Source organism: Ostrinia nubilalis, chromosome 17, assembly GCF_963855985.1.
Source record: "Ostrinia nubilalis chromosome 17, ilOstNubi1.1, whole genome shotgun sequence".
Classification (NCBI taxonomy): Eukaryota; Metazoa; Arthropoda; class Insecta; order Lepidoptera; family Crambidae; genus Ostrinia; species Ostrinia nubilalis.
This window is the reverse complement of record NC_087104.1, coordinates 3,051,770-3,069,434: the sequence shown is the minus strand read 5'-3', so window position 1 is coordinate 3,069,434 and position 17,665 is coordinate 3,051,770. Positions and strand designations below refer to the sequence as shown.

General features: G+C 37.7%; 1 protein-coding gene across 1 annotated transcript in view; it reads right to left on the bottom strand.

Annotated features, from left to right (window-relative positions):
• LOC135079842 (sodium/potassium/calcium exchanger Nckx30C) overlaps positions 1-17,266 on the bottom strand; it is a 111,887-nt gene extending 94,621 nt beyond the window's left edge. The window contains exon 1 of the mRNA XM_063974457.1: positions 16,574-17,266. Coding sequence (XP_063830527.1) covers positions 16,574-17,266 — 693 coding nt within the window. The remainder of the gene's footprint in view (positions 1-16,573) is intronic.
• Between the last annotated feature and the right edge of the window lie 399 nt (positions 17,267-17,665).

Sequence of the window (17,665 nt, the reverse complement as noted above, 5' to 3'; positions counted from 1 at the left end):
GCATATAAAAAGTTGATTTTATCTCTTTTTCACAATATAACATTGTTGATTCCTATTAATACTAAATTTTTTTACCAAAAACAAAAAATATAGACTCAAATGTGTTTCTATACATGTTTTTTTCATGTTTTATTTAAAAATTCATAAAAAAATATTTATTTTATGTATTCGTTTTATTTTTGTTTTATTAGCTCAGTAAAGAACCCTATATACATAGACAGTAATTAAAATTAAGATTACTTGTACAATTTCCTGAAAAATGATCGATGAAATTTGGGTCAATATGACCCGGGGTCATCGTCTTTGCAATTATTTTCACGTCATTGGCGCCGGGTTAAGAGAACCGTAAATTAACAGTACATTTTCACTGCAAACCAAACGCCAAATGCGAAACAAAATTACGTAGAGTTCTGGAAAACTTTAAATGCTGCCCAAAATACAGTCATTTTTACTCCAAACTCGCCTCTATTCTAACTAAATAAGATTGTTAAGCTTGATGCGCCGTCCGTACTAATTACGCAGTGTTTGCCACCCTACTTCTGCACCTGGACAGAAGCCAAAATGTGCACTGGAGTAGTTTCAATAATGCCCGAATGTGGTCTTTATGCTCCACTTGGCTTCAGAGAACCGCGGCTTCTAACAGCGAGTGCTTAGTTTGAAGTATTAGTAAAACGTTATGGTCCTTATAAAACGTGGGCTACGCTATGTCAAGATACTCATGGTCGTTGCAATATAGCGCTTATTACAAGTATACATAAAGTATCACAGGGGGAACCGAGTTAGATCGAGTATGGACACGTGGTTGACGTATCTGCACTATGTACTGATACTAACGTGTACTGATATGAAAGAAGAGAGCGGATGGAAAATGTTGCGAATTTAACAATGTCTGTTTATCTGATTGGTCGTTACCTTTTCATGCACTGAACCCATTCAAATGAGATGTAGAGTGATTAAAACTCAAGGAAACACATAGGAGGATTTTCAAAGAGCCATACGCACGTGTTCAAGTCTTTTTAGGAAAATATAAAATTAATCCATATTTGCCTTGGTCACATCATCACCAATTTGAAAACTGTGATAAGAGGCAGTAGATAAATAAAATACTGAATGAATTACTGACACTGCATGTTTATTAACCAGCTCCCTCAAGATGCCAAAACAACATGGCCGTCTTTCTTCAGTACCATAGACAATGAACACAATCATAGACTATTAAAGAAATCCAAAGATGATACAACATCTCCCCTTTTTAGAAACAGAAATGCTAAGATAAACTTAATACATTAACACAAGTATTACGGCTAATGACAATAAATTATGCAGCTAATTTTAAGTTAATATAAGTACACAACTAATACTTCCGTTTTGTTACAGTATACATTTATGTTAAACAGCAACATACATAACACTAACACAAAATAATACTTTCATGTTTTGTTACAATAAACTTAGGTTAAACAGCAACATTAACCACTATTTTTAAGTTTCATAACATAGCTATTACATTCTATGTACTTAAATAATTGTATTACCTAGTTACTTGGTTTCAGCCCTACGTAAATAAATACTTGGGTTCAGTGATTTGTTACACTGCTGAAACCAAGTTTGGGTAGAGGTTTACATCAATTATTTCTATTTTAGTTAAGTTACCCTAGTAACACATATAGTCATTTAGATAAGCAGGACGCTTTACAGATCTTTTAAGTCTGGTATTATTTTGTTCAAATTTAGTTTCCTCCGAGCTACTAACATTAGAATTAGAAGGATTAACTTCAATGGATTCTGCAGAATCAACAATCTGATCCTCAACAGGATTTGTAATATCAGCAGAACCCTTACAATGCTCCTCATCTAAAATTACATTTTTATTTGTGACATACTCTCCTACCGTTGGTGAAATAGTTTCAGTAGGTGCCAACTTCAAATGCCATCTATTTCTTCTAAATTTCCCTCTTTCAGTATTAATTATATATGATCTAGGTTCCTTACATTTTGATGCAACTGTTCCATATATTTTCAAATCAGTAACCCACACTCTATCATTAGTATTCAGTTCTGGCAGATCCCTTGCTCTATGTCTCTTATTGTAATAACACCCATTTCTATGTTTCTTTTCCAACATCTTTTGTTTGAATTCTTGACCTAAGACTACTGGGTTATCAAGTTTACTAGATATAATAGGAAGGTTATCTCTAAGTTTTCGGTTAAACATTAATTCTGCTGGACTATAACCTATCTCAGAAGGGGTGTTTCGATAGATTAGTAAAGCTAGATAAATATCCTTATTTTTTGTTAGAAGAGACTTTGCAATCTTTACTCCGGATTCGGCTAGACCGTTACTTTGTGCATAGTAGGGACTACTAGTTATAGACTGAAACCCATACTCTTTGGCAAAATTATTAAACTTTGTTCTAAATTGTGTACCACAATCTGACCTTACTACCTCTGGAATTCCATACCTAGAAAACATTTCTTTGCATTTAACTATTACACAGTCTTCAGTCAAATCATGTAGTTTAAATATTTCCAGATATCTAGAGTAATAGTCAACTGCAACTAAATACCAATGGTTTGAAAATTTAAATAAGTCAATTCCTATTTTCTGCCAGGGTCTATCTGGTGGTGGGTCTAGTACCATGGTCTCTTTATAATTTTGTGATGTTTCTATACAGTTTGAACAAGTCTTAACTTTTTCCTCAATTTGTTTTGATAGACCTAACCACCAAACGGACTGTTTTGCACGCTCCCTACACCTTGTAATTCCTAAATGTCCTTCATGAATTCTATCTAAGATTTCTTGTTGCATGTTGTCAGGTATTACAATTCTTGAATTAAACAAAAGAAATTCCCCTTCCACTGAGAAGTTGCCCCGATACTGATAATATGGTTTCAAATTACCTAACAGATGTTTTGCAGGCCACCCATGAACTGTAAAGTCTATAATTTGAGTGCATATGTTACAGTTTTTCTGACTGGATTTTATTTTGTATAGAATGTTCTCTGACACAGTTTCACTGACAAGTGAATTGATATTGAATTGTAACTCCTTTTCCTTATCTGAACTAAGATAAATTGGCAGTGGCTGTCTGGACAGGGCATCTGCTACTACCAATTCTTTCCCAGGGATATACTTTACTTCATAGTCAAAACGAGTCAACCTTAATCTAAATCTTAAGAGTCGCGGACTAAGGTCATCAAATGGTTTTGTTTGCAATATTTGCAGCAGAGGTTTGTGGTCAGTTTCTAGTATAATAGGAATACCTAATATATAATCTCTAAATTTCTCAGCTGACCATGTCAGAGCCAAGCATTCCTTTTCTATTTGTGCATAATGCTTTTCGGTTTCTGTTAATGTTCTACTAGCATACATCACTACTGATCTTTGGCCTTTTTTATCTTCTTGTAATAAAACTGCTCCTAGCCCAAAAGAACTACTATCTGCTGAAATAATTATTTTCATTTCCGGATCAAAATGTGCTAGAGTGGGTGACCTTAGTAAATTGTCCTTTATAGTTTGGAATGCTTGTCTCTGAAGGTAACCCCAAATAAATAGCCGGTCTTCTTTTAAAAGCTCATGTAATGGTGCAAGGATTTGAGACTTATTTTGAATGTACCTTCCTACAAAATTAACCATGCCTAAAAATTGTAGTAATTCTTTTTTATTAGACGGATTTTTAAATTCACTAATGGCTTTGATTCGGTCTGGATCTACTTTTATTCCTTCTTTGTTAACAATGTGTCCCAAATAACTTACCTCCTTTACCCCAAACACACATTTACTTTTATTAATTGTTATCCCTTCATTATGCAATCTTTTTAAAACTTCTCTAAGTACCTGATCATGGGATTCCTTAGTAGGTTCAAAAATCAGAATGTCATCGACATGTATTGCTACGTTTAGGTCTTTCAGCAGATTTGAGAACTTCATACTGAAATATTCAGGTGCGCAATTAAGTCCAAATGGTAAACGGTTGTATATATACCTACCAAAAGGTGTAATAATGGTTGTCAGCTTTTTAGACTCCTCATCCAGACGAATTTGATGAAATCCTGAAGTAGCGTCGATTTTAGAGAAATAATTAGCACCTTTCAGTCTACTTAATGTATTTTGTACCTTAGGAATTGGATAAACTGGCCTCAAAATATTTTTGTTTACTTGTGTATAGTCACCGCAAATTCTCACTTTATCATTCTTAAGCACTACCACAATTGGTGACACAAAATCAGTAGGTTCCTCAATTGGACTAATAATACCTAATCTTTGCAATCTATCCAGTTCTTCCTTAACTTTGGGCAAAAGAGGTATTGATACACTGCGAGGTGTTGCCTGGACATATGACTTAGGATTATTAATTAATTTTATGTGAAACTCATCTTTGAAAACCCCTAACTCATCAAAGATTTTTGGGAATTCTTTTTCTACTAAAACATTTGAATGTGTGTCACTGATCTGACTTGAATTTGAGATAGCACAAACTTTTAGAATATTCATACTATCAATTGATGGCCTGCCTAATATTGCTGTACTAAGATCTTTGATTACATAGACTTTACCTTCATATCGATACCTCTGGGCTCAAAGGTCGTAAAGGACAAAGTACGACTTTTCAGGAGAAGCAAAAAACGATTTTTTATTTTTTTATTCGACAGTAACTTTTTTGTTTTTTGAGCTACTAAAATATGACCTAAGAAGAAAGTGCTTAGAATTCACAGCATTTTCCGAAGAGGTATTGAAAAACTGGACTAGGGCTGTATTTACTGAGATAGATTTCCTTTACGCCCTCAAAATTACAATAAAAAGTCCTTTACGCCCCTCAAATATTCGTCCTAGGCAAGTTACTCAGGTCGTAAGTCTATTTTTATTTTACAAAACTACAAAACCAAAGTAATAAATGACAATTTACATAGTTTTATAGGTTTTCATAGGTCGTAACGGAATACCCAAGTAAGGTATAATGCAAGGGTAAATTGATAATTTAGCTTAAATATTACATGTTTTATGGTATTTGATATGTAACATACCATTTCTTTACATATTTTTAATGAATTATGGTATTTTAAATGAAATAAAATGAGTTTTCGAAGCTTCATAATTTAGTGCACACAATTTATGAAACTATTATTTAAGCAAGCAGAAGTTTTGATATCTTCGAACTAGAAGATACCATTTCCAATATAAGAGCGAATATAGAAAATAAATATTATGACACTTTTAAATAAAACTTCATATAATAATGTCTCCTTTATACGAAAATCCGAAACCAATTTAATTTTATTTATTTATTTAATTATTATTATTGTTTCGAAAAACTACAAATGGCGGACTTAATTCCATAGGGCAGTCTGTCAACCAGTTGAACTTATGATAATGCAGATAGGATAGAATTATTAAGGACAAACGAAAACCAAATTATAATGTTATTCATAATAGCTTGAAATTATGTCATTGTACTTAGTACAAAAGTAGAAAGGTTAGGTAAGTAAGATTACAAGTAGGAAGTTTTTCATTCCAGTAAAGTACATCCACTTACTGTACTCCTACACAATACCGTTTTTAAAGGCCAATTATTTTTAATACAAAAATATAACTTCGAAAAAAGTGCATTCACGCTTTTTAGTACATTAAGTCTCAACTCAACTGACACTATATTTTCCCATGTTAAGCGTAAATATTTATCCTACTAGTTATACTTTATTAGCTGATCCAAATAACTTTAGAAACTATACTTATTTATTATAATTGTTACAGTCAAAACTCAAACGTGGTTTTTGCCAAGGGCGTTAGTCAAAATTCCTAGGAAATCATTAAAAACAATTGTAAAGTTTAGCATTTGTGTGATTTATGCATACAAAACATAAATACACTCGAAAAAACATAACCCTTCGTCTGGCGCAGTCGAGTAATAATGATACTTTATGGTACTACAGTAAGGTGACTTCTTTTTCTCATCTAGCTTTTTCATTTTTTAAATTTGTATGATGACTATCGTAACTTAATTAGGTAATATGTTATTTTATAGCATGTTTTCATTTTCTTAAATCATCTTTTAATTATCTTTTACCTGACAAATACCTAGTTTCTTCAAATATGAGAAATAATAAAAATCATTATTACTTTACCCGATGTGGATAGATGCCATCATTTTATATGTACAAATCATATAAACGTTACACTCTAAAATAGTTTTATTACATATTTTTGATCATGATTTGAGTTCTTTCGTTTGTTCTAAACGCACATACTTAAATACAAAAAGAAACGTCTATAAATTAACCTATTCAGTTGTTATTATGTCCTCTCTTTGTAGATTTTTAAAATATTTGTTTAGATAATCTAAGGACGTAAAAGACAAATTACTAGACTTTGGTATGAAAACTTTAGGTTGTATAGGACAATAGATTATACTACATGTACATTATACGCCCAAAAATTTGTGTTTACTTGTTCTTTACTACCATGTTAACTGTACTAAAAAATCAAATGGTATTTACATCCCAATTTTCACGATGAATTCTGTTTAGCTTATCAAAAATGATGGGTCGTAAAGGCACTTTTTTTGAGAATTTCGACAAACTAAATATACAGATCGATAGAGAATTAAATTCTGAATACAACTGTATAAAAAACTCATTTTCGGTATTTTGTCCTTTACGACCTTTGAGCCCAGAGGTATCGATATATCCTGTCCTTATATTGTAATTTCAGTTGCACCGTTCCCAGTACATTCAATTTGGTCCCATCTGGCCCTTTTACACTATCACCTGATTTCACCAACGGTAGTTTGGCCTTCACTGCAACATTTTCTGGTATAGCACTTATATCTGCTCCTGTATCAATTAAAAAAAATATTTTATCCACAAATTTGTCTGAATTAAATATACAAACATTTAACGTATACTTCCCACCTTGTATCATACACACCTCATACTCGTTTGAATCCTCTTTTATAATTTCAACTGCTTTAGACCGACACAATTTAGCAAAGTGTCCCACACGTTTACAATTGTGGCAAGTTGCTTTTTCCGCGGGACATTTTTCTCTTGGATGTCGCTCCTTCCCACAAAACCAGCAGTTTCCTGTCTTTTTCTTTTTTCAATTTTCATGAGTTCTGTCACTTCACCCCTCATTTTCTTAGTTTCTTCCTGCTGTATTTCAGATTGTCTTCCCATTTGTATGGCTTCTTCTAATGTAAGATCTGGTTTGAGTAGCATCCTGTCGCTTAGACTTTTATCTGCAATACCAACGACAATTCTATCTCTGATAAGATCAGTCTTCAGAACGCCGTATTCACAGTGCTCGGCAAGTCGGTGTATTTCAGTGACAAATTCGTCAACCCTTTCGCCTTGTAGTTGCACCCTGGCGTTGAATTTGAATCTTTCATAGATTACATTTCGTTTGGGAGCGAAAAAATCATCAAATTTTTTCAATAGCTTAAGGTAGCACATGGCGTCCTCCCCAAACTGCAATATTACGTCTTCTGCCCTTTCTCCCATGCAATAAATGAGGCAATTTATCTTTTCTTCGTCGACGTTGTTGTTTTGACCTGTTAAACTCATGTACCTCATAAATCTGGTTTTATACTTCGGCCATTCTTCCGGCACAAAACTGAAAATTCCGGGTGGCGTCACCTTGGCTTGGTGGCCTCTTCCACCCTGCTCTGCCTCCTTCATGTCTGATTTATGTTTTTTCTCCATTTATTACTTTTACCGCTGCCACCATGTGATAAGAGGCAGTAGATAAATAAAATACTGAATGAATTACTGACACTGCATGTTTATTAACCAGCTCCCTCAAGATGCCAAAACAACATGGCCGTCTTTCTTCAGTACCATAGACAATGAACACAATCATAGACTATTAAAGAAATCCAAAGATGATACAACAAAAACGATTTCAACGACTTTTTTTAAAGTTTTCTAATACTTTGTAGAAAGTTCTTATGAAAAAAAGAAAACAGTACAGAAAGTTCTAGGATAACTCTTTCGGATCACGTAACAGATCATATTTAACTTAATGAAACAAGTATCCAACGCAATGTATGCAACATGGCTGTACTAACAACTTTGTTGGTCTGTTAGTTTACGAAGTTTGCCCGTCATGGGGGTAGTCCTAACTTAGTCTGTGTGGTGTCTAGTTAAAGCCCGAATTAATGGATTAACTGGTCAGATGGAGTTTGTATCCCTATTCAGCTGTGAAGATGATTTGTGGGTTGATGTATGTATTTTAATCTATTGAGATTGGAAGAAAGGAAATCATAAATGGATATTTAAACAAGATAACATAATAGAAATAACCAAAATTCCTTTTTGGTTATTTTGTGACTATGTGACAAGTACTATGTGTACTTGTCACTTTTGAAAGTGCTTTTTAAAAGTTGCAAAAATAATATGAGTTTTTTTATGTGTTTTTCTGAAATTTAAAATCGGACTTAGATCTAAAGAGTATAATATAATTTTGGCCCGCCACTAACCACATGGGAATATAGTTTTGGACCCAGCACTAGCTCCATGGGAAAACTACTTCTCTTTACATTTTGCTTTCTTTCACGTTAATATTGACTCAGCATCGTTCGTTCGTTCGTTTCAGCCGAAAGACGTCCACTGCTGGACAAAGGCCTCCCCCAAGGATTTCCACAAAGACCGGTCCTGCGCCGCTTGCATCCAGGTACTTCCCGCGACCTTTACCAGATCGTCGGTCCACCTAGTGGGAGGCCTGCCCACGCTACGTCTTCCAGCTCGTGGTCGCCACTCAAGAACTTTCCTGCCCCAGCGGCCATCAGCTCTTCGAGCTATGTGCCCCGCCCACTGCCACTTGATTTTAGCGATTCTGCGGGCTATGTCAGTCACTCTGGTTCTCCTACGGATCTCCTCATTTCTGATTCGATCACGCAGGGAAACTCCGAGCATAGCACGCTCCATCGCTCTTTGGGTGACCTTGAGCCTTCTTATGAGGCCCATAGTAAGCGACCACGTCTCAGAGCCATACACCATCACTGGCAACACACACTGGTCAAATACTTTTGTCTTGAGACACTGCGGTATTTCGGACGTGAGAATTTCGCGAAGCTTCCCGAACGCTGCCCAGCCGAGTTGGATTCGACGATTAACCTCTTTCTCGAAGTTGGACCTACCTAACTGGACTGTTTGTCCCAGGTATACATAATTGTCAACAAGTTCGAGTGTAGTGTCTCCAACCTTCAGAGGAGTGGGTACAACACGGGCATTTGACATAATTTTTGTCTTGTCCATGTTCATTTTAAGACCCACTTGTTGAGAGGCTCTACTGAGGCCATCGAGCATTGTGTTTAGGTCCTCCACGGTCTCAGCCATGACTACGATATCGTCCGCGAAACGAAGGTGTGTGATATACTCGCCGTTGATATTTATGCCGAATCCGCTCCAGTCCAGAAGCTTGAAAACATCTTCCAGGGCGGTGGTGAACAGTTTCGGAGATATGACATCTCCCTGTCTCACCCCTCGCTGCAACTGGATAGGTTTCGAGTTCTGATCCTGGAGGCGGACCGACATTGTGGCGTTTTCGTACAAGCCCTTCAGCGCTTCGATGTATCTATAGTCAATTTGGCACCGTTGGAGAGACTGTAGCACTGCCCAGGTCTCGATCGAGTCGAAGGCTTTTTCATAGTCCACAAACGCCAGACAAAGTGGCTGATTATACTCCTCGGTCTTCTGTATAATCTGCCGTAGCGTATGTATGTGGTCTATGGTACTAAAGCCTTTTCGGAAACCGGCTTGTTCGGGAGGCTGGAAGTCGTCGAGCCTGCGTGCGAGACGATTCGTGATGACTCTCGAAAACAGCTTGTAGACATGGCTCAGAAGTGAGATGGGTCTATAATTTTTCAACAAGGTTTTGTCGCCTTTTTTGAAAAAAAGTATCACCACACTTCTGTATCATGCCGTAGGCGTTTTTCCCTCAAGTATGACGGAATCGAACAGCCTCTGAAGAGCCTTTAGTACCGGCGTTCCGCCTGCTTTCAGAAGCTCAGCCGTGATTCCATCATCACCCGGTGCCTTGTTGTTTTTCAGCTGTTTGAGAGCCATTCTAATCTCGTACAGGCTGACGTCCGGGATATCTTCGGTGTAGTGTCGGGTCAGTCTAGCTCTTGGGTCTTCGGCTAGATTTGTGACAGGTGTACGTACACTCGTGTATAATTGTCCGTAGAACTTCTCAACCTCTTCCAATAACTCAGGCCCCGACGAGATGTCTCTGCCATCCTCGGTCTTCAGCTTGGTCAGTTGACTTTGGCCAACAGACAGATCCCTAGCGAACACTTTAGAGCCTTTGTTACGCTCAATCGCCTCTTTAATACGATCTGTATTAAATTGGCGTAGATCGCGAGTCAAAGACTTGGAGATCTGTCTGTTAAGACGCCGATACTGAGCAGCATCTTCAGAGGACTGCAGAACCAAGTTTCGTCTCTCTTCCATAAGTTTATTGGTGAGGTCAGAGATCTTTTTGGTTCCTTTTGGACGACGGGTTTTAAAGAACTTAGACCCAGTCGTTTGGACAATTTCCACGAACCTGTCATTGTATTCGTCGTTCGTGACTCAGCATGTTCTTTTCAAAAGCAGCATGGTTTATGATCTTTGCCTGCTCTTTGGGGAACTAATGAAAAAAGGCAACCAAAGCGACAGTTGGTGAGCTGAAGATTAATTGCCCCATTGCTTGAACATTATACCTACATGTGACATAAAGCACACAAACAGTACAAATCGCATGAAGTACTTTTACAAACCATGAATTTCGCAAGTCAGTCGCCTGCTTAACACGTGTTTCGGTGTTATAAACTAGTTTTAAAAAAAAACATACCAGCTGTATTGAGAACCTCCTCCTTTTTGCAGTCGGTTAATAAGGAAGGCACAGACGACGATACATCAACTTATCTCTATGCCATTTTATACGGTTCTAATAGGTGCGATATTGCAGTAAAAATGTATATTCAGATGACTGTACAGATTTATTTTCAGCTTTACCAAAATTTATTTTTGCAGAAATAAAGAAGACTTTTATCTGGTTTATATTTCACCATTTTTACTGCCTCGCCAAGAGCATGCTATTACGTTACGTGGCAGTTTCAAAAATTGTTTATTAAAAAATATTTAATCTTCTATAGCCTTCAACTGCCAGTTCTATTTTAGCTTTGCGAATTTGCAACAGACACGAAGGTATGCCAATGGGTGGTTGGAGTAGTGTAAAAGTATAGAAGTAGCCTTTTACCAAAAAAGTATTCTTTTTACTAATAAGAAAGTGCATTAAACAGGTCTATTCCAATTTGATCACCTATATTAGATTACCCAGGTGATATAGGCAACACTTTGGTGTCCTTTGATTACCTACAGATGAGGTGATCTCTAGGTGATATCATCCATGGGTCAAAGGACACCAGTGTCGCCTACGATCACCTGGGTGATCTAATCCAGGTGATCAAAGTGGAATAGACCATTAAATCATCCATCCGGTTGTCGTCAAACGCCTGTCAATAAACCGCTAATTAACCAAACATTAAGGCTGAGTTGCACCACCTAACTTTGACCGTAACTATAACGATAACCGGCGTATTTTGTATAGAATTTGACAGATTTTTGACGTTTGATAAAGTCAAAGGAAGATGGTGCAACCCAGCCTTATAGTGTCGTAATGGACAATTAAATAAATAAAAAATATTATTTCCACGTCTACAGTAAAGTTTAATAGCACCATTTAACTTTATATCTACTTTCGGCTACACACCAGACAATGCAAACCTCTTCTATGCTCTTTTCGTGAACGCCTAACAAAAACAGTGCATCATTTTAATGGCCGCCTCGTAGCCCGTAGCCCGTAGCTCGTAGCCCGTAGCCCGTAGCTCGTAGCCCGTAGCTCGTAGCCCGTAGCTCGTAGCCCGTAGCTCGTAGCTATCTACGCCGCGCCGTAGCGTTCAATGCGAAATAACAAAACGCACGGATTTACTGGACTGTATTGTACTAAAATTCCGAACCGAAACTTTTGTATTCGAGGTAGAAGCAAATATTTACGAATATCGCCCGATGTTCAACCACCGTGATTTTTGTAAAAATATTTTCAGTAGCAACGACACCTTTTTGTCCGAATACAAACTGCTACCTTTATTTACAAATACAATATGTGATTTTTGTATGGAATTTGACAGATTATTGACGTTTGTAAAATCCAAGTAAGATGGTGCAACTCAGCCTTAATCGACAGCTGCTGAAACTGCTGCAGAATGAAGTAGGTTTTTCCAACTTATTTTAAACACTATTCCTTTGGTAATAAAACTTGAAATAATTTTGGTTCAACTTCAAGAAAATCAACTGGTATTTTATCAGAGAGCTAAATTACAATGGTCGTTAATTCCGACTATCTATCCTTCGCTATCTGCCGTAGCCTTGAGCTCCGTAGAATTATCGACTACGAAGATACGTAGCACGCTTCCGTAGCGGCCCGTAGCGATTCCTCGTAGCCGTTATTATTCTTTCTTAAATTATGAATTAAAGTTTAGTACTTGCACATTTTGTATTATTAGTACTTTAAATAGACTTCGGACGCAGGTCGGTCGTAGTGAGGACAATCTGTTCAGGTGGGGATTCTTGGATGGCTCAAACTTGAAGTGATATTGATAGTGATGGGTTTTGTTCCCCAGTCGATGAAGCACATGATGTCGTGCCTTGCGTGCCCAAACAACTGCACGCAGGAAGATTTAATGAAGGCTACTGACAACGCCACTCTTGTGGCGAAGTTTTGGGCTGACACTGTCTAGGTTTGTTGTCGACACGAGAAGAAGAAGTACTCAAAAAAAAAAAATCAGTAAAATCAGTGGATTTTTAGATAAAATTCTTTTTTTGACGTAGGGATATTTTTATTCTGTGCAGTTGCAAAAAAATTTGGATGATTTAAAGTACCCATTTCAGTTTTACTAATCAACAAATTTCATAAGGTGTTTACAACTTTATCAATGTTCTCATTGATCAGATTTTTTTATGCAAAAAACTATAACTTTAGATAAGTTAACCCGACCTTAAATTTACTGTAATAGTATGAATATATTGCTCATTAAATTGCATTTCCAGTTGTTTCTAGAAGTTAACATCAACGCGGCAATTATTTGAATTTCACACCGCAACCCCTTAATCTCACGTGACCCTTAACCTAATTTGGGGCAATCAAAAACCGGGTAATTCACCCTACCGACCTACTAGTGAAGTACAGAAGCTTAATATCGATATTACAATACGCTTTGCTGTGATACTACTCCATCCGGGCTAGGTTGCGTGCCGTGATATACTTTATCGACGTCAAAATGTACGGGCAAAATCGATAAAATGGCGTGATCACCGCTTATCGTGACGCGCATCCATTCTCCTCTCTGTGATACCTATTCTGGATGAAAAAGATCTCCAGGGAACATCATTCACTTCTTTAGCAAATATTCCCTAAAATATTTTGCGGTTATCGAAATGTTACGTTATTATTAATGTCTGTGAATATTTTTTCCTAAAATGGATAATTAATAGGTTTAATACTATTTTTCGACAATTTAATGATCACGAATATCAACATCGATTGGGTGCATTGTATTTATTTCTCGTAAGTACTCAGAATTTTATTGACAACTTGAAGTACTGATTTTGAAGCATTTTGATGATCAACATTAAATCGATAAAACATCGATACTCCCCCATCTCTATCACCAACAAAGTTGCTAATCGTTACCATAAAAATACATAAACGCAATCAGTGGGATCGAGTCGAACGAGACACGTGAAGCGATCACGCGACGGCCACGTTACGTAACGTTGCCGATGGGATCGCGATAGCCACAAGCTAACGAAATCAGTACAACTACAACTAAAATCACGGGCTTTACTTAAAATATTTTGAAGTATGTATATGGGTACTTGCACCTTGACGTTTCGGCTGTATTGTTACAGCCGTGGTCACAAGCAGACTGGTGGAACCCGTTATTCTTTACTTTAGTTGTAATGGTACCTACGCAATAGCATAAAATATTTTACAATACAAAGCTACATCCCAAAAATTATACTCGTAAATGATTCATTATAGAGCACACATTAATTATAACCGGTGTTATACATATTGGTACAAGAGTAGGTTTTCAAATACACCTCTCTTTTTTATACAATAAAGTCATCTTTATTTTCAGCCGCTGCTGAAATGAAATGAAACTTGCTGAACTAATGTCCCCAAGGATTTTCACAACGTCTGGCTGCATTGCCCGCATCCAAGCGCATCCCGCAATTGTGTCAACTTTAAAATTTATTTTCAGAGAGCGCATATTGCACACAGAGTCACATAATTTGGGCGTGGCAACCAAAATACGGTCAGAAAATGTGCACTTTTAACCTTTAGCAACTTTAATTCTCACCATAGTGATTATTGTTAATCAATGGTAACAAAGTACCTATGAAGTTAGTTTTCGACCAATTCCGGTTCTTTCCTTCTCTGTTTAATCAAGATTTAAGTGCAAGAGTCGTCCTACACTTATATTTCTACTCTGTGTCCCGTGCGAATGCGAAGCGCGTGTAGTCCTTAGCAACGCTGTTCAAACTATCCACAACCTCTAATCTGGCAGCGTATACCCTGACCTATCAACAAGGAATTGTGGGTGTTACGTGAGCAATAACATATTTTGACATTAGCGTGGCGGTACAGTTACATGGTGTCCGATGGTGTCTTCTAAGTTAGTGAAAAACTCGGCACAACTCGATAAAATATGCGCTAATTAAGCCCCAAGTAGAAAATTCTCTAGGCTTATTCATTCGCGTCTCGGCCAACGTTACACTACGCTACGCGACCGAATGGAAGCTTATAGCTAGAGTCTCATAGCTGACAGGTATGCAGCTAACAAGTTGTATGCCTTTGATTAAACTGCTCTCCTGACCATTCCTGCAACGCGACAGGACGCTACACAATGCGTCTAATGCACACGTTTGGCGTCTTATTGCTGACTCGTACGCTACGTAAGTCGCAAGTTCTTACGATACACGCAACGCGATACGACGGTACACGATGCGATTAATAGTTAAGTCCCGATTTTTCTTTAAAGGCAAGAGAGCTGCAAGCATGAAGTTAATTTATTCGCGCTCCTAATTCTAGCTCGAGTCAAGCTAGAATTTGAAGAAAAAAGTAAGACTTGGTTGATTGATAAATCAGACATAGTAAATTATTATTTACTCTAAAATGTGTCAAATAACAAAATGTTTTTTTTCAACAGCTTAGCACGTTACTTTTTAAAAACTAAACATACCTACACAGTAAAATAATATTTGGTCCCACGAGGCAAGTACACAAACATTTGAGTTTATGTTTTAGACTTAGTTACTTTTTTACTTGTGTAGCAGTGATTAGTATGATTTTTACTAATTACTGAAGTAAGTATTTTAGTTTCAAGTTACAGGAACTTTTATTGTTAAAAACTTTTCCTTAACTTTTTATCGCGAGTTAACTTTTACGTAAATAATAATGATTGGTATGAAAATAGGTCACAATAAATTGTTTAGATAAAATTTAATTAACAACAGCTGATAAACCTGCCCTATTTTAAATTACGTCATGAGTTATGATAGTTTTTTAAATTGAGTGTACTGTTAATAATTATAATTGTGTGCTTGTTTTTGTAGGTAAGAAAGAGTGACCAACTAGTCCTAATGTCATGACTGATTGCGGAACTAATTATTATAAATCTGTTACTTTTATTTATTGCAAATACCTAATTTAGGTACATCATTGAAGAGTGTAAATTTTGTTTACCCAATTTATTTCAATCCACATCCGTCCAAACTTAGATTCCAACTCAAAAATAGCACTGCCGAGCTCAGCCTACTCGTACCTGTGATTACTTTTCGTTTCGTTCGCGCCCACCATTTATATCCCATCTAATAATAAACGTCCCGAATTAATCTATGAATGAGAACAAGAATACACAATGGATTCCAATTAATGATTAAAATATCCCCTGAATAAAGCTCCCGAAAGCTCCGTGAATTATTAATGGTTTAATGGATTTTATTTTTCAAGTTATGACACAGAATGAGGTAGATCAGTTATCTAGTAATCTAATACATAAATGCACTATACTAATGGGAATTTGATTCTAAGGACAGTTTACGTTCCATTTACAGGCTCTATATTTTTTTCTATTGACATAGATTTGGCTCTTGGTTTTTAAGGAGTGAATTTTGGGAGCGCTGATTCTGCAGAAATTGTTTTATTAAATAAACAAATGAAGATAAAATATAGCGTCACAATTAAGCGGTGTTTGTGAGCAACATTTAATAAGCACTAAACACAATTGACATCGAGTTTTCTGTCAATAAACGTTAATTTATTACAAATTGCCGGAGAATCAGCGGATCTATTTAAAATGCTTTTCTTATTCGCGAATACCCTGACACTTCAAAAATTAATCAAGTCAAAGCTTAAATAATCTTTGAGGGATCATCTGTTATCATCGAATTAAGTAAGCACAGGGAGAGGTTACCAAATCTATGCTTGAGACGGAGGGCATGCAAGGCGTTGTGCGGGCGAGCTTACCGTCGGCATCAGCTGGTCCGTGCTCCTCACGCGAGTCACCTTGTTCTTGTAGATGAGCTTCTTCATCGCTCGCTCCACGGGCTGGTTCCACCTCATGAACATCACGTACGCGCCGTACAGCGAGAACAACACCAGCGCCTCCTGCCAGTAGATCTCGCTGTCGCGGAAACAGTATATCAACACTAACAGACTGATCGAGTAAAAGGTACAGTCGCGAAACAACGGCCACCAAGTCAGACTCAACGTCGTGCGGGAGAACAGCGCGCATGCACCGATCACGAACAATATGTTGAACACCGCGGAGCCCACGATCGTCCCGATGCCCACGTCGTCGAAGGACACGAAGACGCCGATGACGGAGGTGAAGAGCTCGGGCGCGGAGCCGCCGGCGGCCATGAAGGTGGCGCCCGCCACGTCGTCGCGGATGGCCAGCCGCTCGATGATGACGTCCAGTGACGGCACGAAGAACTCGTCGCACACGATGGCGAGCGCCACGAACATGTAGCCCATGCCGATCACGTGGAAGATGACAGCGCCGGAGCGGCGCTGCTCCTCGCTGAAGAGGTCTGTGGGGAAGAGCGGCACAGGTTTGTCCTCCTCGCCGGGTGTTGTGGTGAGGATTTCGAAGTCTGTGGCGTTGGGCTCGCCGGCGCGCGCCGCGGCCAGCAGCGCGAGCACGAGCGCGCCCCCCATGCCGCGCGCGCGGAGGCTCAGGGCACACTGCCGCCGCCCGCCGCCGCCCGCCGCCAGTGTTGCCAACAGCTACCAAAGGCTCGTAGCTAGGAATTTAACAGAAAGTAGCTAGATTGAGTATTTTTTTCTCCCTAAAAAGTAGCTAGAAGTAGCTGAATTCAGAAGTAAATAAAATACTAAAGAAATAAACACTGCAGTTAATAAATCAGCTATAAACTTTAATCAACTTAACTTTAATACTGTGACTACTTAATTAACAAATAAAAGAAGACAATATTTTGATTATCTACCGAATATTATAATTATCTAATATCCCATTTTGTCAACTAGGTACGGCTTTAGGAAAAACGTAATTGTGACAGCACTGGCCGCTTTTCCTGAGCGAATCTTTTATGCATA